This window comes from Oxyura jamaicensis, chromosome 5 (genome assembly GCF_011077185.1).
Source record: "Oxyura jamaicensis isolate SHBP4307 breed ruddy duck chromosome 5, BPBGC_Ojam_1.0, whole genome shotgun sequence".
Taxonomy (NCBI): domain Eukaryota; kingdom Metazoa; phylum Chordata; class Aves; order Anseriformes; family Anatidae; genus Oxyura; species Oxyura jamaicensis.
The window spans coordinates 38,945,901-38,969,045 of NC_048897.1; the positions used below are offsets into that span (position 1 = coordinate 38,945,901).

Here is a 23,145-nt window from a genome sequence, read left to right on the forward strand (position 1 = left end):
TACAAGACAGGCTATCTTCCCATCCTGAAAGGAGATGGAGCAGATGTGGAAGAAGTCAGGGGAGGCGCACTGCAGGAGGGCTGAAAAACGCTGTTAGCGAGGATTACTGCACTAAGACAAACCGTACCACAACGCGAATGACTTGAGTCCCCAGCAGCACTGTGCTGATTTCACTTATACATCTGGCTTCGATATTCATAGAATGATTTCTATTTGCACCACAAAAATAGTAATTTGAAGAAAAAAGGCCTGTGCTAGAATTATACATTCCAGTCTCAATCCACTATCCATTACAGCCACAAAATTATAGCTGTACTCATGCCTGCGAGAGGTTCCTGGATGGCTGAGGGCAGCATGCTTACAGTGCAGTTTTTACTTCGTACACATCATCATTTATCCTCCCTATTTCAGCAACACAAAAAAACTAAAAACTTTGACTGTTGTTCAGAGAAATGAATCTCCTTACTGAAGTCTTGGGTAAAGAAAATGTTTAGCTTGCTAATCTTAACATCTAACAAGACAAAGACCAAAAAGACTCATGGTGCTATGTACTTCAAACTGGTTGCATACATGCAAGAAGAACCACCAGCAAATAATAGAACAAAGAAAATCTTACTTTTATATATAGGCCAGCATATAATAAGCACTGACTTATTCACACTATTAATTGCAACAGAAATGAAGAAGTCATTATGGAGTAACGAGTAAATGTGCTATTTCAAACAAGTAGGACACTATCTGCCAAAGGAAGTACTATTTAGGAACAAAATCACTGACATGGGAAACTTAAGCAGTAGAGGAGAGAAGGTACCAGGAAGCACCAGGTTAAACAAAACACCAAGGAGGTCACAAATTTGCCTGTTCTATCACATATGTGCATTTCTACTTAACAGTACAAAAACAGCATGTTAATCATGAGAATAATATTCCAACATTTATTTTTTATGAACCTATATGTACAAAAAAGTACAGTGAATGAGATATACAATCAATGCTCAGCAAGAACATCTGCAGCAAATTCCAGGAATGTGTCTGGATGTATATGTAGTTTAGGAAGCAGTTTTCATTTATTTTGCAAGTTAATTTAGGAGAATAATGCCTGCGTCCCCCAGTATTAATATAAATTAGCCAAGCTTATAATTGAAATAAACTTTCTTCAACAAACACTTGGGATGACTTGTATTTCTACATTTCTACCCGATTTGCTTCAGAAAAGACCATGTATCAATGCAGCCACTGCCAAAACGTTTAACAAATGCATATACATTTCTGGAAGATGTATTAAAGGTCGCATTATGCTATTCATCCCGTTACTCTCCATTTGTTTTCGTCAAGGGAAACGTATGAGTCACGTTACACTGCACCTGTTTAATCCTTGACCATTCCTGAAGTAATACAGTACTTCTCAAACTACCTCTTACCATTACATTACACATCATTACAACTAAAAATAAGGACAGATGACTTACTACAGATGTTGGCCTCTAATCTGCAGAGCAAGAACCAGCCTAAAGTGAGCACTGAACATGCAGCACGGCTTGTTTATAGGAACTCGAAGCATCTGCCTGATCACCACTGGTATGAATGACAGCGCAGGATCAGAACCACTCTCTGAAGTACTCTACTTGGCTTTTGGTAAGTGTTAGAGAAACTGCCCTCCTGAGATGTGGAAGCTCCCCAGAAGCCTAGTGGATAAACCATGTTTTGTATTCTTCAAAAATTCCATTCAAGAACCCGAAAACTGGTGTTTATGAAAAAGCTACTTTAAAAAAAAGCTCAAAATACTTCATCATATGTCAGAAGTACGAGTAAATGAAGTCTGGAAGCTTTCCACTTCACAGTCCATTTCTACTTACAATTCATAAAAGATCCTTAAGTTAGCAACAAACTTGGCAATACCAACAAAAGCTAACCAATCACTGGAATGACTAGTTACAGTATGCTTAAAAGAGGAGCTAGCTTCCCTAAATAAGAAACATACAGTTTGAAACAGTTCTTTAAGGTCACCTGTTGTGTTGGACCAAAGTCTCACCCTGCTAAATCCTATCACAATTTTTTGCACATGCTAATTACTCTGTTTGCATGCAAGCTGATTTCAGCAGATGATTACATCCCCTCAAGTCCAAGGAGTACACATAAGGAGCATTCCGTTTCAAAGGCAGTTCGTAGGCCCATTCACCGAAATCAGCCACGACAAAACTCAAGCTGTAAGCACAACGAGACTTAACCCACAGTGAATGCCTTTCATAGCATTTCCTCATCCAGCATTTATTTTTGAAACAATAGCCTTCCCTGTTGCAAAGACGGAAGACTACGTATCCGCAAGAAATGCGGTTCTGAAGCTCCAAGCACTACTGATTTACAAGACCAGAGCACCAGCTCAGCCTCATTTCTGGGAAGTCTTTTTGCACTACTACCAGCAATATGATAGGAGATGAAAAGCTCATTTAGGATGCCTAAATGATGAAACAGTCCTTTTCCCAAGTACTTTTATCAATGTGTCAGAACAGTGAACATATTAAAAGTACTTCTTCTGAAGCAAGCATGAGATAATAATTAAAGTGTTTTCTGAACATCTAAATAAATTAGGCCAACCCAATTCTAGCTATGGAAGGAATCCAATCCTTTTCCTTGGCAGAAGGTTTTCTTGCTTTAACAATCAGCCACTTGGCAAAAAAAGCCATCATCTAATAGCCATAATATTGTTCTTCACAGTGGAATAGAGCATTTTTTTCCTATGACTGCTGTTTTATAATATTCAGGCAGCAACAGCCTTTCCAAGATCTATTTGCAATATCCCCTAGTTCTCTACCCCAATCTTCTGCGACATGCTTTAGAAGATTAGCATCTTCCAAAGATCTTTCATTTCTTCAGTCTCCAAGATGAATGGTTTTATCCATTCTGGACAGCTGGGGCTTTCATGCCCTCTTTGTGCTGGATGCCAATAGCCATAGGTCCTGCCTACAGACAAGTCCTTTCTGCTTCCCCAGTTTTCTCTCTAACAATTCCACAGCCCTTCCAACAGGAACAGCTTGAGCCCATGCTCAGCATACTAACTAGCAGCTCGGGATCTTATCAAGACAGTTGACAGACCTACCAAAAACAAATTATGTGCCCTCAACAGTTGGCAAAAGCGGGATTAAGTCAAGTTTTTCCTACAAAGTTGTTAGCTTTATTTAACTCATTTTGTGGTGGAGACCTTTCCCCTTAAACTTAGGCATGCCAGTGGAGCCAAGAAAACTGAAAGTAAAAAGAATTCATCTCGACAACAAAATGGGAACTAGAGGCTATTAAATGGTTTCTAAAGTTTGTCACATTAGAAGAGACCATGCTAGTAACCAGGATGCATGCTTTTGAATCTGTTGGCACACAGAAAACAGCTCAAAACATGAGTTACAGCTAGTCTGGACTACAACATCTGGAAGCTCCAGAGACACGTGTCATCCATGAGCATCCTTGCTGTTCTAACCAAGTTTCTGATTGGAAAAGGAAACAAAAAAAAAAAAAGAAAAACATTTACTCAGCCTTCTTCTAATGTCTTACAGACCCAAGGATAGAAATGTGTCCTGTACTGGTTAAACATTCTTTAGAAGGCAGCCCACACTCATAGGCTGGTCAAGTAGGCACAAAAGCTGACCTCCTCGTACACTGGAATTAAACCAGACTGCCCTCTTACACTCCACACCTCCTGCTCGTGTCTCAGGGGTGCTTGGGTGGCCATGCAGTGTACCAGTCAACTCATTTCTGTCAGATATTCTTCCACATCAGATCCCTTGCTGCACACGCCATGCAGGAGGCAGGGCAGCAGTACCACTTCTGGCAGCCAAAACAATCTGTGTCAGATTCAAGCAACCTCATATAACTCAAGACAATTCATAGCAGTATGAATTTAGGTCATCCACAGCAGTAGGCAAAACATCACCCACAAAAACCATAAGAACAAGTCAGAAGAGTTAGATGGGCTATTACTTTTCTGTCTGTACTGGTATCTCATAAGCAGCAATACAACAACCCGTACTTTCCCATACCTGTACTGGGCAAAGGCGATCTTCTTTTCAGCATCCATCTCTGTCATATTTTGGCTAGCCCAGTAGTTACAAAACAAGACAATTTTAGTAGCTTGACGTTGCCAGCTGATTAACTATTAGCTTCATCTCATTTTAAAGATTTTTTAAAACCGTTTGAAAAAGATAGAAAGCTGCTAAAACTTAAAGCAGCTAGAAACCCCTAGCATTCCTTTAAGACAGAGAATATGGCACTACAGGGAAGAAATATAAACTGATGCCAAGCCAGCAACTTGCAGGTGCATTTCCCCCCACACATACTCTAGGACTCTGAGGCAAACAAGTTTTAGTTACTTAAAGGTAAAAAATGACACAAGTGTTGTGCAGAAAACAGGACCTAAGCAGCACTGGAGATCAAGGAGTCTACAGACCCTTAGCAGTCAAACACTTCTGAAGTCTATTGTGAAGTTCAGTACCTCTTTTGAGCTACTTTTAATCCTTCCATTGACTTCTCTAAACACAAAAGAATTAAAAACATTTGTGTACTCCCATCCCTCCCATCCTTGAGAAGCTGCATTCAAAGCAACACCTGCTACCAGCCTGGTAATGCATATAGCAGTATTTCCTAATTCAAATACTGAGCTGGCTTGACTTTACAGCGCTTCAGATGGTTAGAACAAATACAAAACATGAACTGAAGGTTAGGACAGGCAGCATTGTGTTATGCTAACCAACTTTCCACTGGGAAAACTCAATAAATTACATCAACACAGCATATCATCCAGCCATCTGAAATACTAAATTGTGGAGCAGATGAAATCAATGCAACTTGCGTCATTTAAAAATACTTGGATATCACCATCAAACTATATGGCTGTTAAGCCTTCAAAGATTTTTGAAGTTATAAGTTTATTGAAGTTATAAGTTTAGCCAGAAAATTAAAAATTGTTACATGTTTAAAGGTATTCACATTTGTGGCAAAACACTTTTTAACATTTTCTCTGCAAAACAAATAAGACAAACTCACTCTCCGGCTCCTACCCTAAGCACAGGGCATGAATTTAGGAAGCCTGATCCCTGCTTTTACATCTTTGGCTTCCTGCAGTCATCAGTTGGTAACAGCCCTTGACTGGGCTGCAGCACTCCTTAAAAAGCATATTCAGCAGCAGGCAGCTTAGCTGATCCAGCTTAAACAGAAAACAATCGTGTGTCAGAAACAAAAGGCTGTCAACTCAACCATAATGAAACAGAGGGAAGAACTTAACACGGGAACAATGAAGGGCTGAGGGCAGCTGAGCTTATAGTCGCAGGGTCTGCTACCAGCCATCACTGGTCAGTATTACTGCCGTATACTTCCTAGAAAATGGGTGACAAAGCCTGAAAGCAGTGTCGAAATGTGTTTCTCTGCAAAAATTTGATTGCAACATCACAATTGTGTGTTTCATTGGGCATGTAATTGGCCAACTCTGCAAAATTCTTTATCCTTACATACAGACCTGACTAACAATACCGTATGAGAGATTTTCTGCTTTCTGAACTTTCCCATTTTCATCTCCTTAATGTAAAACCTTAGTAATAATTTCAGGCTTGAGTACAAGTGAGTCATGGCAAGGAGATAAAAGGTCAGATTTATGGTAATATTTACTTCTTCATATTCAATTTATTTTATAGTTATTAAGTGCCAGACTAGTTCCTCTGAGCACTTATACTGCACTAATATAACTGACATACTTGCTCTAATCTTCCCACAATACATTTGTGTGTATTTAATACAGCTACTGTGGGCTTCCTGGTGCCTCATGACTTCAGTACTGCTGAGATCAAGGGTACTTTTGATGTCAGATGATATCTGCCTCCAGATCAAAGGCTGTGCTCCTTAATATGACTATTAAAATAAAGTTTCTTCTTATTCTTGTCAGGGGTAAAGTCAACACCTAAAAATAAAAGGAGAGAGATGTATAGCTAAAAGTCTGAAATGATTTTTTAATTTAGAAAACTTTTGGGAATCTTTTTTCTACCTCCTGATTCCCAGGCAAGACCACTGCATAGGGTCCCAGCACCTGAGAACTTGCAGCAAAGAAGATGTGATGTGCCACATCCTCAATGGGACTAGTGGTAGTCAGCACTAGAGCCAAGATGTGCATATTCAATGTAGATAACCAGCAATTATGATACTTGAGCCAACCTTCCCTGAAACAGCAGTGCATGTGGCAGTGTGGTAAAGCTGGGAGGGGGATTGTTTTAACCATGCACAGGGAATAGGATTAGGGAAGTGAGCTGGTTTTAATAATGGTGCTATGGAAGAGGATGGGATAAGTGATTTTACACCCAGTTTTGTGAGCCAGCGTGTTAAAACAAATCACCAGCAGAGTTGTCAGAGAGCAAGCAGCAAGACGACAAAAGCAGGAACAGGAGTACAACAGGCAGAACACAGCAACATTCCCCTGAGGGCTGTGCTCGAGCATCATGGAGAAGGCTCTAATCCACACAGCCTCTGCAAAAGCAGTTAAGAGCTTCACTTCCTCATAGTTAACAAATACTGCAGCATGCCTAATAACAGTTTCTGGGTTATTAGGTACAAATGGGTTTTGGTACGATCAGACCTATAGATGAAATGATTGCTGATTAGTTCATTTATTCATATTACTTCACTGAAAGACCCAATTCAATTTATTTCGGAATATATATGATTTACACTCATCATTAAGTCAAGCTGAAGCCAAGTAAATCCTAAATGGGCTTGCTTTACTTGGACAGTAAAGATTCTCAGCACGTACCCAAACCATCACTGACTTCGTCACAGGGAAGCAATCTATTAAATACAGTTAGGAAAGGGAGCATGGCTGCATTAGGAACAGGATGATTTCCATAGGAAGAGTCAAAACTGAATAATCACTGAAACTGATGAAAAACGACATCTGGATACTCAGAAAGGACCCCAAAGACAAATCAAGCTAAAATCAGCTGGAAATAAAAAAAAATAATGATCAGAAGCTTTAAAATCCATCAACTTCACTCGACACTCAGCTACAAATATCCTGCCAAAATTGGGTAAAGTGAGCAAAATGAGTTGGAAAGAGTATCCAGACCTGCATATAATGAACCCAAAATATTTTGCAGGAAACCAGGGAGACAAGCTTTAGCATATTTGGAATTGGCCAGAATGAGTGAGCCACATCAAGAACTTGAGCTGGGGTGTCTGTGTGGAAGCCTAGAGAAGAAACTTAAGACTATTAGCTACCGCAAAAGCCAACTGAGGAGATCGGTCACAGAACCTGGGTGAAACTGATGCCTGCAGCCCAGCAGAGGAGAAGAGCACTGTCAGAGGACCAAGCTGGGAAGTTTCATGAGAACTGCCTGCCCAGCAGGCTCCAACCACTACACAGTGCTGTCTCTTCTGGCATCGCCCTGCACAGCTCCTGCAAGTCAGATGTCTGAGTGACAGCTCCTAGCACACAAGTGTGCGAGCTGTGAATCAGGGAACAGGAGGGACACTACTCACGTGGAGACTCCTCCCTCTCCTGTTAAGTATTGCACCTGCCAGGGGAGGACGAGGTACCATGGTATGTACTGAAATAAGGTGTGATTGCTACTAACTCACATATTTTAAATGATCTGCTAGTCAAGTGCAGGCATTTGGTTTTTTCCTGATCTAATAAGCTTCCTTTTAATTTTGATTACAGGATTAAACCGTAGCAATTCTTTAGTGCCAGCACAGTACAGTTTGACCTAAGCATGAACTCAGCATGCTAATTCAGTATGAAACTGCTGGATACTGATTTCACTGGCATGTGCAGATTTTCTACAAACTGCTTACTGCTTTCTCCTGCATCTAGGTAGCACAGCATCCATCCATATCATCATAATTAAGTTATCAACTGGAATTTCAATGTCTGAAGGGGTGGCTGGGGGAGGAGAACATCCAAATTTGTTAGCTACTGTTGCATAATACAGCAAATTTCAATCCTTCCCTGATTTTACTGCATTTCTCCCCTAAGGACAACAGCCTCCCACCCTGACACTCTACCTCACTCTTACACAGCTCATCGTTTTCATGGTCAGACACAGATTCACCAGACAAAGAAGAGACGTGATGGCCACTGCATCCCTGCACCTACTGTCAATCAGCATCCCCAAAAAGCTCACAGCTCAGGCTCCCCCAGCAGGCAGCTGGGACCAGGCTCACACAGTTCCAGCCGCCACTGGGTGGTGGTGCTGCTGCAGCTGCAGGAGCCTCTCCTTGCCCTCCCTCGGGGTGGGCAAAAACCCTTCAGTTAGGAAAGTGTAAGATCTTTTCCCACTGACTCATACAACATATTTTAAGGCAAGTACTGACCCACAGCACATTACTGAAGAGCGCTGATTTACGACACACTGATCTGTTTTGAGAGAAGTTATGCTGCTCCTTCAGAGCACCTTCAAATTCCTCAGTTGTTCCAGTTTGGATTTCCAATCTGAGGGAAAGAATTACACCCTGTTCATTTATGAAACAGTGACTAATTATTCAGAGTCTTAGCGAGGGTTTCATTCACAGTTTAATTCCCTCATTAGCATTCCCTGCGCACACTAAACCCTTTTAGCACTTGTATAAGCGCATGTACCAAAATAATCAGACACTGAGAAGAGGTGCTGCAAGTGTACCGTTCTCATTACAGCTCATTTTCCTTTCTTGCTTTCAGCTGATCTATGAATTATCCTGCTCTCAAACTTGGATATATTGTGTAGGAATGAATCCAACATTGCTTCAACTATAGTAAAACTTTATGCCTCTCCTGCATTCCATTTAACGTTAAGTTTCTAGGTATACTTAGAGGGAAATAACAACAAAATCAAGTCCAAGGACACCTCATTCTCATTCTGTTGAGATACCTCAGAAAGGAACTCTCCTGCTTCCTGGCAGTTTTATTTCAGCAGATTATTTCAGCTTCTAGCATAATCTGAAAATTAATTTCCTAATACCAGCCTCTAGGGAAGATACAATAGTTACTGATTAGTTTTCCATATCTTCTATCATTAAGTTAGATGCAGCTCCTTGGAGAACCTATCGATGGTTTGAAGAAACTGGCTATGATCTCCTCATGCAGTGCTTATAGCTGCCGTTATCTGTCCATCCCCTCCTTAAGTTTCCTAATTTTCAGTCAGTCACTCTGATAGTTTATTATACAAAGATTTCAATCTTGTCAAGTTTAATTTGATAGCTAGAAGTTACAGATGTACAGATCTGTTGTAGAAAGTTATTTTCCTTAAATTAAACTAGCTTAAGCAAATCACGTCACTGATCTCAAGGAATTCCATTCTCAGTTTTTCACCTCAAAAGTAAAATTATCACACACCACCGTTAATGTGGGAAGCAATTGCAGTATCTCATTATGTACTGCATAGCCACAAAGTAGTTTCAGCCCCAGAAGGTAAAAGAGTAGCAAGGCTCACGGAACCAGAGGAGACATCACTTCACCAACCATGCTGGGCAGTCTCAGCCTCCAACAACCCTGGCGAGCCCTCGTGCAAGAAGAAAGCTATCCAGAGTTGCGTGATCTTTGAGAACAATGGACAGAAGTGAAACCTTTTAAGGCTGAAAACACTAACTGCCCCCAATTCAGTTCTGCTTATCAAGAAATAGATACTTAAGTCCTGCAGCACTTGTACAATTAAACCTTTTATGTTTATGTTCAAACAGCAAGATTACAGGCTCGGTGTGCCTGCTTTGACATAAGCCACGGAAATAATAATTTAAGTTTACAGCCTTGCTAATATGTAAGATCACTTCATAGTAATTCTAGCAATTTCCTTCTCTCAACAAGGATGTCTTGTATCCTCCACTCCATACCTCATTTAGGCCCAAAAAAGGGATTGTAAATGAAAGTAGATAAAGATCAGAAATAGAGACCTGTTACACATATTTGAAATAAACAGCATGCTTCAATAATGACGCTCGTTGCAGCTAAAAGCCCTCATATGGCATTTCGTCTGTCCCTAGAAAACACAGATGCATTCTCTCCAACTTACAGATAAGAAATAAATTATTTTTCTTCAAGTACATCACCAGCCACCGATAGCAAGACTCCTTATGCATACTCACACTGTAAAATAGAATGCAGACAAACTAATGGTTTTCAAAAAGAAAGCTGGCAATTCTAGATTTTGTACCATGAATACAGTAAATGGCCTTATTTTCAGAAAAGAATACACACTCTACAAAAGAGGAATAAAAACTGCAAAACCTCAGCTTGAACTGAGAAGACTTGAACATAGCAGCTTCCCAATTCTTCAGAGACAAACATCCCAACTCACAGCTTCTGCTGACAAGGCTACAGGGCAAGCTGCTGTAGGAAGAGTGTTTGAACCGTTCTGTGAGAACAGGCATTGCTAATTCTGCTCATTCAGACGCTTCTGCTCATTCAGATGCTCAAAGAAATTCAACTTTCACCACCTCCAGCAAGAGCACCCTTTCCACATACAATAAAGGTGGCTGACGTGTAAGATTCCAGCACCGAAGTGACAAATTAACAGAGGTGCACTCACGCTCAGGTCAAAAATACCCCTGGATCCCACAGACTGCTCCTATTTATACTTCCTTATTTAAATGTAAATGTACAATAGCTGTAGTCTTCTTCAATTAACATTTTGAAAAAAGATGTACTTGAAATATGAGTGAATAGAACTCCAACTTTTATTGCAGAAGGCTATTTTACCTATGAACACAGAAACTTGAGCGAGTGTTTCTTACCCTTCCCCTTCTGAAGGCAGAAGGCACGCAAGCGTAACACCCACTGCACACCCTGCTCCTAGTGCTGAGGTAAGACGGGCAATTACTGGAAGGCACTGTGAAGAGAGAGCACCAGCTGGGCAGGAGACAAAGCTTCACTGACAGTTTACTACCGGCTTCTATACAGTGAAGACATACCTCTTCCCCTCCTTTCTTTTTAAAAAACTGATTGGACTACTGCAGAAATGTGCATTTTTCTTTTCCTACTGACATTTAGCATGAATGTTTTCTTAACCAATTTTGACATTTAAGCTATTCACAATTAATTAGTCTTGTGGAAGGTGTCCCTGCCCAGAGCATGGGGGGTTAGAACTAGATGATCCTGAGGGCCATTTCCAACCCAAACAATTCTGATTCTCAAGATAAAAAAAACAGCTGTTCTAATAAGGTCATTTATTCTGCAGAGAGGACAGTATTACATACCTTGTGCAAGCATGTTAAACTCCAAGAACAGTGCTATGTGGTAAAGCTCCATAGCTTCTTCAGCCCTAGTCATGTTTAGTTTTCCTGCTACAAGAGCCTGAACTTCACTTAAACTGCCCACCGAAGGGCTGGAGTGCAAAACTGAGAGGTCCACCACATCTGTATACATACAGTTCAAGATGACCTTAGCGTACTTTTTTGGTATGATAGATTCATCCAATATAATTCTAGTTGGAGTTCGTAGAGTTCGGTCTGTGATTTCTTCACCAGTTCGTATCCTCCTCTGCAGCAAGTGGCGAAAAAATGGAGATCGTGATGAAATAATAGCTTTGTGAGCTCTGAGCTCTTCATCTAGACAGTTCTGACTTCCACCAAAAGTTTCAACTAAGTCAGAGTTGGATGAAAAGCTCAGAACCACATCATAATAGCACATATAATCAAACAGCGCACGCATGTCAACGTCTAAGGAATTTGGTGTTCCAAATTCTTCACTAAGCTGCACGAGGATATCAACATTTTGGAATCTTGAATCCTCCATTCCAAACTCTCCCGTATAAAGGTAGTGTAACAAAGCAGAAAACATAGGCATATCAATGCCAGCTGTGTTGATGTCCATTATTATTTCTGCCCCATACTCTGGTGAGGAAGAAAGCAGCGTCTTAAAAAACGGACATCTTGCCGCTAATATCGCACGATGCACAGGAAAACAAGTTTCTTGAAATATTAAGTCCACATCGGTACAATATTTGTACTGATAAAGTTCAGCCATGTCTTTTTGTAGCGTCCTGGCTTCCGGTCTTGCTAAATTAGCTTGTAGATAAAGTTCTTTTAAGGCTGACGTCCCTTCATATTCTTCTACTAATGCATTAACATCTCTGACATCCCAGCCTGAGAGAAGTTCTCGCATCTGCTTGGCATGATCTGCAGATCGGCTAGATTTCCGACGCTTAATGAATTTCTTTTTGAGGGTGGCAAGGCCAGAGGTTTTCTTTTTCTTGTCTTGAGGTTTCTCATGGCCATGGTCAAGGCTATACAGCTTTGATTCACAGCCATAACCTTGATGAGAGTAGGATGATGTCCCTGAAGGCAAAACAAAAGGAACAAAATTAAACACATTTATTCTTTAAAAAAAAAAAGGTCTGTAATATTCAAGCAGTGTCTCTAAGTTAACAGTTTTTCCTTCTCCACACATCAGATAATTCAACAAGTTGAAAACCTGACTGAATCCTTTTCTGGCTATTACAAACAAAAAGCCTTTTTCTTCATCTAATAAGCTTATATTTATTATAAAGTTTATACTTTAATAATAACTTATTGAATTATTAAAATTTATAGCTTCATTTTCTCAGTTCTAAGAGCCAGGCAGTGCCAGTTGATATAGCTGTTGCACATGGCACACTTATCAAAGCAGGAAGAGAGAACTGTGGTCATAATGTTACAGGCTTTATTGTACTAGCTCTAGGAGATGCAAAAACACAGCCTTTCTAAGAAAAACTTGTAGGAACTTAATGAAACAGTAGTCTCACAGTAGCCGTGAGCTCCCCTCATCTTCCAAAGTTATTTTCCAATTCTGTTCTTCTAGCACTAAGTGTTGTTTCAACAAGAAAAGCATGCTTTGCATCAGACACCTAACAGTCACTAGGAAAAAGGGTGAAAAAACAAAAATAAGAATACAGTGCCAAAACTGTCAAGAAAATTAAGGACAATTAATTTAATTTCGATGCAAATTTTAACAAGAAAATGGAAATCCTGCATGTGATAATTAAGTAATGCTAAAAATCAAACACAAAATGGGATCCTTTCCACAGAGCAGATGCCAATTTGTATATACACCCCATTAAAAACAATATGGGACACGCAAACTTTTATATAGTAAAGATTTCCTTTGAACATAGCATTATGCAGTTAGAGAATGCATGATATTTTTCAAAGACCATTTACATGTAAATTACGTTGTGATCCAAACCTGCCATGAAAAATAGATTTTCCTCCATCATTATCTGCATTTCATTCCTGACCTGTTCTCCTAAATGAGCATTTACTGATGGCCATTTTGATGTTAGCTACATACACAATAACACAGACAGTAAGAAAAGAAATTAGGATTCACCTTTTTAGAAGCAATGGAAAACTGAATTAAAGTTTTAATAAAAAAATTAAAACTATAGTTTAAACAGAACTATGACTCACTGGATAAAGGGCTATTTCCTAATTTAATTTACAGAGTTTTCATTCTGAGACAGATGGTGGAAAATGCAGACTTGACAGGAAAAAAAAGTACACCAAACCAACCTCTTCCAGACAATATACGAAAATAAGATGCTCCCAAATGGCATAAAGATCGATAGCAATCACAGGCTTTGTTAACCTGAAATATATTTGTAAATATTTCTATTGGGAACATTTAATAGGTTTCTATTACTACACTCATGTAACTTCACTACCTGTTGTGGATTTTTAAGTTCAAAGCACGTCCAACCACCACAGTTTGTGTGGCCTTCTGTAACTTGTTTCAGTCACCTGTCTCTCAGTTTCACTAGTTCCAGGCAGATTTGATGTGATGCTATTTTGACGTTATTGGCCAGTCTGTCAAAGTACAGTTTTAGTTACCACATTATTTCAGATAGGTATTTTTTGAAGTTTGAAAAAGACAGGAGCAATTCAAAGTTGTATCTGAGAACATGGCAAATCTAGCAATTTAATATAATCATAAATTGTTTCATTATTTAAGCCTCAATAACTTTAAGTAACCCTACACACTGGCTTTTATGCCAAGCTAATAAAAACTTCCCAAATCATGCTGTGTAATGGTTTTACAAATCACCTATTAGTGAAAGTTTTAGGAAGAAACTTTACTTTCTTTGAGGAAAGACTATTTTAGCCACGCTACATTAAGTTTTGCTCAATCAGGCAACATATTGTAAGTCATATTGAAATTTCAAGACGTTCAAGTCAATTTAAACGAAAAGAATAGTAACTCAAAACTACTTCAAAGAGATCACACTGTAAAATCTGCAATATTCCTTCTACATGATGTAATAGAGATTACAATAGAAAAGTGGAGATTCAGCCTCCTGCTGATAGAGATGAGCCTAAAATTTCACTATACTCAAAAAAAAGAGTATAGATTACATTTCACAATAAAAGTAACTACACTTTGGACCTTCTGTAATGATGCTGCTCTGAGAGAACAAGCCAGCTCATTATTATTTCAAGTATTTTGGATTCTAATGGCAAATTTGAGTACATTTAATATTCCCTTACATTCTGCTAAACAAAAACTAGGACACCAGAAGTTTCAATTTCTCTCTTCCCTGAAGGCTGCCATCAGGTATTGCACATAAATCACCACAAGACACCAAAATACCATTTGAATCCATGCACACCCTGAGCTACATAGAGGATTTAACTTCAGAAGTACTGCAAACAGCACTAGTAAGTCTTACAACTAGATAAAGCACTGCTATTAATAGAACTGTGGCAACTGCTTTCCACCAGATACAGAAGAGATGCACTAGCACAGCCTCTCTGGATTCTCAATAGCTAGTGGCTCAGTAACCCTGAAAGAATGTTTTGACGAGCCTCTTTTGGTTCTACCTGTATTCCTTCAGGAGGCAGCAGTATTAGAAGTTGGAAGTAAGACTTTACTCCCCTCTTCTACAATAAAAGGCAAAAGTCTATTATTGCTGAAAGGGACCAGGGGGTGCTGGTTGACAGCCAGCTGAACCTGCGCCAGCAGTGTGCCCAGGTGCCCAAGAAGGCCAATGGCATCCTGGCTTGTATCAGGAATAGTGTAGTCAGCAGGAGCAGGGAAGTGATCGTCCCCCTGTACTCTGCTCTGGTGAGGCCGCACCTCAAGTGCTGTGTTTGGTTTTGGGCCCCTCGCTACAAGAAGGACATCAAGGTGCTGGAGAGTGTCCAGAGAAGGGCTACAAAGCTGGTGAAGGGCCTGGAGCACAAGTCCTGTGAGGAGCAGCTGAGGGAACTGGGGTTGTTTAGTCTGAAGAAGAGGAGGCTCAGGGGAGACCTTATTGCTCTCTACAACTAACTTAAATGAGGTTGTGGCAAGGTGGGGGGTTGGTCTCTTCTCCCAAGCAATAGAACATGAGGAAATGGCCTCAAGTTGCGCCAGGGGAGGTTTAGGTTGGATATTAGGAAAAATTTCTTCACTGAGAGGGTTGTGAGGCATTGCAACAGGCTGCCCAGAGAAGTGGTGGAGTCACCATCCCTGGAGGTATTCAGAAGATGTGTAGATGAGGTGCTCAGGGAGAGGGTTTAGTGGTAGACTTGGCAGTGCCAGGTTAACAGTTGACTTGGTTATCTTGGAGGTCTTTTCCAACCTAAACGATTCTGTGATTAAATGTTGTTAAAAAGCAATAGCTACTTCATGCCCCTAGACCATGTCTACCTTTGAACAGATAAATATTTGTAACAAACAGATGACTGCCAAGAGAAACTACTAGGGCACTTGACAATGAATAATGGGATTTGTCAAGTCCTCTGCATGCCTACACACGTTAAAAACTAATTATAGAGCTGTATTTAAAAAACAAACATCTTGAACAGATGTACCACCCTAGAAAACGGTGTGAAATCCTCCTTCTGAATGCTGTAGACAAAACAGCAAGAGAATGACTAGTTAAGCCTTTGCTAAAACAAAAGTATTTTTACAATGAGCACTTCGTTTTTATTGATTTAGCTCCTCTTTGAAAACTGCAAGCAAATTTAACTAACATGGGAAGTCACATTACGAAAATACTGTACTTTGTTAGATCAGTTCTCTGCTTTCAGTGTTCATCCTACATTTATACTGTAGCATGGTGCAATTCTAACAGCAAATCAGCATGTCTAAACAAACCCACAGGTCTGAATCCAGTTTCCAGAAAGAAGGCAATACACATCATGTTCTTACACCACCAGTCTTCATGCTGCCCAAAGCATAACTGCAAATACGTACACCTTATGCCTTCTACATAATGAAACTGTAAAAGTTCATGTATAACATGATTACTCTGACAAGTGATTAAAATCTCATCTATCAATTTCACATCTATTTTCTACTGAGACAGCTACAACAAGCCAACCATCCAACAAGAGTCAAGAAATAGCCAACCACAAGGCAGAAATAAGGCATATACTCCAGTGTCACAGGTAGCACAGTTATGCTACTAGTGTACATGCCACCATATCAGAAGATTTCAATCAAGATTTTTTTTTAATATTAGAACACTCATTTTTCTTTGCTTAAGATGATACAATCATTTATAGACTTTCCTCAAAAAAGCCTCAACTCCAGTTTTCAGTAGGTAATGGGGATCCGTAAGTTTGCAGCATCCTAAATAATAGGTTTCTATTTGGGTTTTAATACTGAAGAGCATCATGAAAATCTTCCACACCCAAAGGACCGAGTTCCCAGGTAACCTGATGAAGCTTTTGGAACTTTCTCCGCCTCTAATAAACTCTCCAAGTGCTGTTTGGGCATGCAGATCTGCTAGGGTTTCTCTTCATTCAATATAAAGGCCGATTAAAAACCCACCAAGAGGTGCACTGGAAAAGTTTTGGCTGTGATTTTAGGAAGTACATAGATATAAATTGAGATATATCTTTTACTACTCTTAATGTATTTTCAGTGTATCTTAACTGAGCCTTTAGGAGGACTTTACAGCATGGGTATACAAGATGTTAGTGCTACAAGTTTTCTCGACATGCTACTAGCAAACCCAATTTTAATCCAGAGAAGAAACTTGCACATATAAGAACTTGTGTGCTGTCCTCTACTCAGATCTCCAGAAGTTTGGAATGTCACAAAAGCTGAGATTGAAAAAAATTACAAAGCAAGTCTATTTCTCCTCTAAGAATTCCACTGCTCTTTCAGTGGTGATTAAAAATAGAAGTAACACTGCATATCATTAGCTACTTATTCACTGTTGCAAGCCAAGGCATAAAGAAGAAATGTGTTTATGAAGTATTTATGTTATTTACTGCTAAGATCATTCTTCAGGCTGTCAGGGTGTTGTTTTTTCTAAAATAGATTATCTTCTGAAGTAGCGTCTTCTTTTAGATTCATCACATAATTATTATTTATAGTGTGACAGTACTTAGATCTACACTAAGGTCTTTTTCTGCTAGACCGAAAAGCATATAAAGTTGGTACCTGCCCCAGTTATGACTGGGACGAGAAGGTAGTTTAAGAGCACATTGACTCAAGTTTCTACTTCAGCAAGGTACTTTATTGTCCTAAAAGTATTATAAAAAAGAAGTAACCCACCTCTTCTCACCCCAATTTGCAGAAACAGGAAAAGGGCAGAAGGAGAAGTTATCTTCCAGACTGCTTGTTACTTGAACAGGTTTATTAGTAGAGAGAACCTTTCTGGCAATAAGGAGGTAATTCACTCTCCTACAGACACAATGCCAATACTACGAGGAGCACTGATGATCAGGAATGTTTTGCACTCTAACACAGTTTCAGTGAAAATCTGAGGAAGAATGCAAAATGGCAAATACTATTTACAGATAGCAACTGCTCCTCAAACAGTGAGAGCTAGTGTGTATGGCTGAATTTTCAAAAAAAAAACATCTTTTTAAAAATAAATAACCTGGCATCTGCTTACTAGCAACTGGCAGATCAACTCATTACATATGTATGCCAAACAGATATTGGACAGTACCAATTTTCACATGCTATTGAGCTTGAACAGATTCAGACTGATGACCTAGAAAATAAAAACTAGGCATAATATTACTGCAAAGAACTGAAATCCAGTTTATATGCAATCCAGCATGCCATTTATATAAGCAACAAGATAACTCAAGAGACTTACCTATGAACGTCTGTTGTGCCTGTGAATTTCCCCCTACCCTTGGGGAACATGAGTGAGGGTAGTTAGATGCATTAGCACCCATTTTCTTCAGTCACTCAGGCATTCCGCCTGCTGGCTCTTCAATGCATAATCCCATAATCCTTTATAAATCTTCAATCCCAGATCCAGCATTCCGTTCCTCCATTTCTGAAAAGCAAAACACCAGTAAGTTACTTTAACAATTGTTTTTTTTGGAGGTATTACGTGATTTAGAACAAACTCAGCCTCCAGCACACGGTGTCTCTAAAACATGTTTGAGGTTTTATTTTTAAAGATGCTTTCTGTTTGAAGGTTTAAACCAAGATCAAAAAAAAAAAAAATTTCCTGAAATCTGTTATGTCCAAGCCATTCACAATTCAGCATGATAAACTGCAACAAGGAACGGGATGGTTAGCAAGCTCAGAAGTCTTCAAGTAGAGGATGGTCTAGACTAGAGCTGCTCCTTTAACTATGCCAAGAAAGACTTTACATGCACACTGATGCATTCACACATTGTTATAAACATCCCTAATTCAATTACAATGACTGAGAAAGCAGAATAAGCCAATTTGTTGAAGGTTGTACCATCATAACTGCTTTCAGCTGCATTCTGATTTCACAGCAGCTGTGTAGAGTTCTCATTCAGTTCTGCTTTTCAAGTTGGGACTAGTGCCTAGAAGTAGGTCTTTAATAGTCAAAATAAGGCATATATTCATTACCTAAATGAACATTTATAACAAACCCAAAGTTTAATCTACTCTTTATTAGGCATTTGAAAACATTCTAGGAAGTCAGTTCTGAAGAAACCTGAACAAGGACTTGCATCACACATACAAACAGGCATTTTCTAATTTATTTTTATGTTAACAGTGTTAAAATATTAATACTGCATAGTGAGAGTTATCACAGTAAGGGCTCCTTTTTAGTCAACTGAGCATGTGCACCCTCAGCAAGAACACAAATAGATGTACAGGTCAGAAAGAACACCACAAATGTGAAGTCTATCCTCAGATTTTTTTAGACTCCATTTGGTTCAGATTTAATATTGTGAACATGTAGCTAAATTTCACCAGGCTGGTCCAGGTGTAACTATACTTACTGTATGCTACCAACCTTATCCTCTTTCTCAGCACAACTCTGGCATGCCAGATTGGACAACTGAGCACCACACAAGAGTATGTGTTTCAAGGAAGTTGCAGCACCTGGTCTCTTTTCCCTGCTTTAATAATCTGTATTTCTGGCATGACTTTAGAAGTGGGAGTTATCATGATGCTGCAGAGGCGAGATATGATCCTAGCTAGACTCACACACCTGGCTTCTTATAGTCACAAATGCAGCATGCAAAACAGATCCATCTCGAGGAGCAGAAAGTGAGAGGCTGTAGATTGCTGTAGGCATAGGGATGGGGGGGGGAACAAGTGTCACAACATACAAGGGCTGTTTGCATGAGGAAGAAGAGCAGAGCCAGGTTTGGAAACCTGGCTTAGACATGTAGCAACGTGAAGAGGTGAGACACTGGCACAGCACTGAAGCATTACGAAGAGGGTTCCTCAAAGCAGGCCATCTGGCATTTCTGTGGTCATTGGGTGCTTTCAGAAAGGAACCACAACACCTCACAACAGACAGTTCATACGGGCAGAATCCCTACCGTGAAGGGCTTACAGCCCAGGTCTGCCTCACAAAGTTGCAGCCTGTTACCCCCAGCCAATTCCTGTAAAGGCAGAAGACCATCACAACACAGCAACTTTACTGGTATTGCATATGCCAACTGCAGCCTGTGCAGGCTTGTGAACACTGAAGGGGGGAGCTGCTGTGCCTGCCCTCTCCAGCTAGGTGCCAACATCTCCTCAAGTGCTTGTAAGCTGGTACTTTTCTCAGCCTTGTCTCTACGCAGATTCAGCTCACCACAGGTCAGGAAATGAGAAAATAAAAAAAACGTTGCTTGTGTGGTGAGATAAGCCTGCTCAGTATGAAACACGAACCAGAGCATGCACAGAACGGGCAGCATCACACCTGCTAACGCCAGCACATCTCAGCAAACACAAGCTGTTGGATTAGTTCGGTCTTATGCAATGTTCTTCCCCACCACCACCCATACATAAAAATAAGCTAGTTATTCTAGGATAACCATACCCATATGGATGCAGACCTCTTCTCCATACAAGAAAATCTGCACGGACTTACAGAAAAACACAGAAAACAACTTTCATTAGAAGTGACACTTCAATTGATTTGTGTACCTACAGACTGTGTTGCATGGATTTTACTTCCATTTCTATATGGAATTAGTTACATTTAGTACAAGCAATAAGAGTTGGAATTCAAACTGCAAGGCAATTGTATCACAAATAACAGCCAGCATCCTGGGTAGATATCCCAACAACTTCCTTTTTCTCTGTGAAAATTGGACTTGGTTCATTTGGACCGAGTCCTGGAATAACGTCATTGCTATTCTACTCTCCTCTTCTGCGTTCAGTTGTGATGTGGTAACTCATCCATTAGATGCCTATTAATACTTTTCAATTCTTCCTAGCATGGGAAAAAGTGTAGTCGGAGTCTCAGGTTTGAATTTAATACCTCACATCTTCTTCCACCTGGCAAGAAGCATGCCCCAGAAGATGGGTAAAGAACATGATCAAGGAGTATATGCAATAGTTCAATGCATTAGACATTCAGTGTCTGAATTTACAAAACACAGAATAATGTGAAAACTATAAAAAGCTCATAATATGTCTGATATATAATTTAATTAAAAGGCACAAAAGCATTGTTACACATTAAACCCAAGTGAATACCATGCAGAATGAATTCAAATTCACTCACTAAACAAAATATGTAACAAGTAATTTTGCAAAATGTAGGACAGTATAAAAAAATGTCATATTAAAGCTGCGTACATAAAAATGTATGTATATAAACTATATGCAAATTTCAGTCAAGGAGTTCAATGCATTCAAGCAGAACAGGCACTTTGGTCAGCCATTCTGTCCATTTACATATGCCACAATTTCTTGTGCCTCCTTTCAAATTTAACCATGCACAAGTGGATGGTAACAGACATCTTGAGGGTATTTTGCACCTCCAATTCAAACATTCCAGTTACAGGGTATATTGTGGCACATGGGTCAAAACTGATCATAGATTAATAGCGCTACTCAACATCCTGTATCCCAGGAATGTCTTGTCATTTGAAAGTCTTTGAACTTTTATTACATTTCTAGATTTCACAAGGTAACACTGTATAACCCAGAACCCAAACAGCTTAAGCTGGCAACAAGGATGACTGTCTTGGAGGAAGCCCTGCCCTTCTGTTCTTCATCCTCAAATACACTTTCCCTACCTTATTCGTTCTGGCTCAAATATTCAGTGAGCAAGAAAACTGATCCACGCATTAAAAGCAATCCTGACAAAAAGTTCAATTTTTAAACAGTAGAAGTTACCAGTTGGCTTCTTATGGCATCACACAAACACAGGTAGAAAAATAAAGAGCTTCAGAGAAGTCAGCTATTAGAGCCAGGGCTGCATCTTTTCTGCAAGCAAGGCATACTTCTTGTACCACTTGTGCATACAGTAGGGTTTCTTTCCCTCCCCCAGCACGCACTTGAGCCTCCACACAACATCCAGCCTACCTGCACAGAAATCAGTCTTGCATGTACCTGCTGAGCCCAGTACGAACGTAAAGATATCTCAGCATGTAATATGCCAAATCAAGAATGCCGTTTCCCCATAGTTAAAGAGCACTGCAGAAGAAAATTAATGGAAAACAAAGAAACAAAGCCAAATAATTAGATACTTAGCTGCCAAAGGAAAGATTTCATCTTTCCTTGCAGATGTTATCTTGAATACCAAAAGCTTCCTATTTCAGCTTAACTAAACAATTAAATCTAATTTTAGTCTCAGAATACAGTCCTCATTTATTTTTTAAGAACTACTTTCGTGTGAACTTCTTGTGTGGTACAGTTCGTATCCATGTGAACGTACACATTACCAAGACTGAATTCCCGATCTGCTGACCTACTGAAACAGGATCTCTTGTTGAGAACAGTGACACACAAACAGATGTGCATTGTTTTTCTGTATATGTGTACACAGAAAAAAGTTAAACTATATCAAAGTTCTTGTTCAAAAAATTAAAAAAAAAGCCTGCGAAGCAGTAAGGAGTAGATGAACTGTGTTATACGAAGCCAGGAAGTTTTAGGAGCCAGAATTATTTTGAATGCTACTGAAAACACAGAAGTGACTTCCAGATTAAATTGATACTTAAGGAGAATAAAAAATAATAAAACAAAAACCAAACAAACCACAGATCTAATTAAGTCTCAGTACTTGAATTAAGTTCTTCAGTCTTCATGAAACTTGCCAAGATTTTAAAAACCTAAAAGGATTTGCATCTGAGGTACCTGGGCTGACAGCCAAAAATTCCTGGATTGGGAATTTTGGTTTAACAAAAATCTGTGTACAAAATGGACTTTGGCTAATAGTGACATGTTGCTTATAGTCATCACTCAATACAAAGCTTTCATAAATGTTTCTGTATATTAATTAGATACCAGTGGAATAAAGGGCAAGGTGGAGAGCGTTACAACACATTCTACACCCAAAAACATCCTCCCACACTACCAAAATAACCTTAAAGACCTTTTTGTATTTCTTCTGCAGTTGTTTCCACACGATTATGAAATAGCATAATCCTAGGGAAAAAAATAAGAAATCTTATCAAGCATATGTACATACTTGTACCATCATTATTTTTCAGATTTTATGTTTTGCTTCACACATTTGAGATTTACTACCAGTAACGGACAATACAAACATACCTTATCCATATTTATTTACATTTTCATTTAGCCAAAGACTGCTTTGCTCTTTTGCCCCAACAGTTCCCTTCTAGCAGCAAGGAAGCAGAAAGGATGTCATGAGATTACAACATCCAGCAGCAAATAGGTCTGTTTTTGCACAAAATGCAACTAACTAACCCAAGCACACACCAACTAAAAGGGCAAATCCCAGTAAGAAAGAACTTCAATTAAATTTTAGCAAGGATAAACCTTTAGTTACTTATTTACTCTTATGAAATTAAACAAAAACACTTGTGTGGACAGTGGCAAGGGTC

The 23,145-nt window shown here is 39.4% G+C and overlaps 1 protein-coding gene across 3 annotated transcripts in view; it reads right to left on the reverse strand.

The window, feature by feature from the left end:
- BTBD7 (BTB domain containing 7) overlaps positions 1-23,145 on the reverse strand; it is a 56,628-nt gene that overhangs the window by 18,888 nt on the left and 14,595 nt on the right. For all 3 annotated transcript variants that reach the window (XM_035326838.1, XM_035326836.1, XM_035326837.1), the window contains exons 2-3: positions 18,015-18,200; positions 11,194-12,273 (exon numbers count right to left, since the gene is read on the reverse strand). In XM_035326838.1, coding sequence (XP_035182729.1) covers positions 11,194-12,273; positions 18,015-18,096 — 1,162 coding nt within the window. In that variant the 5' untranslated portion in view covers positions 18,097-18,200. The remainder of the gene's footprint in view (positions 1-11,193; positions 12,274-18,014; positions 18,201-23,145) is intronic.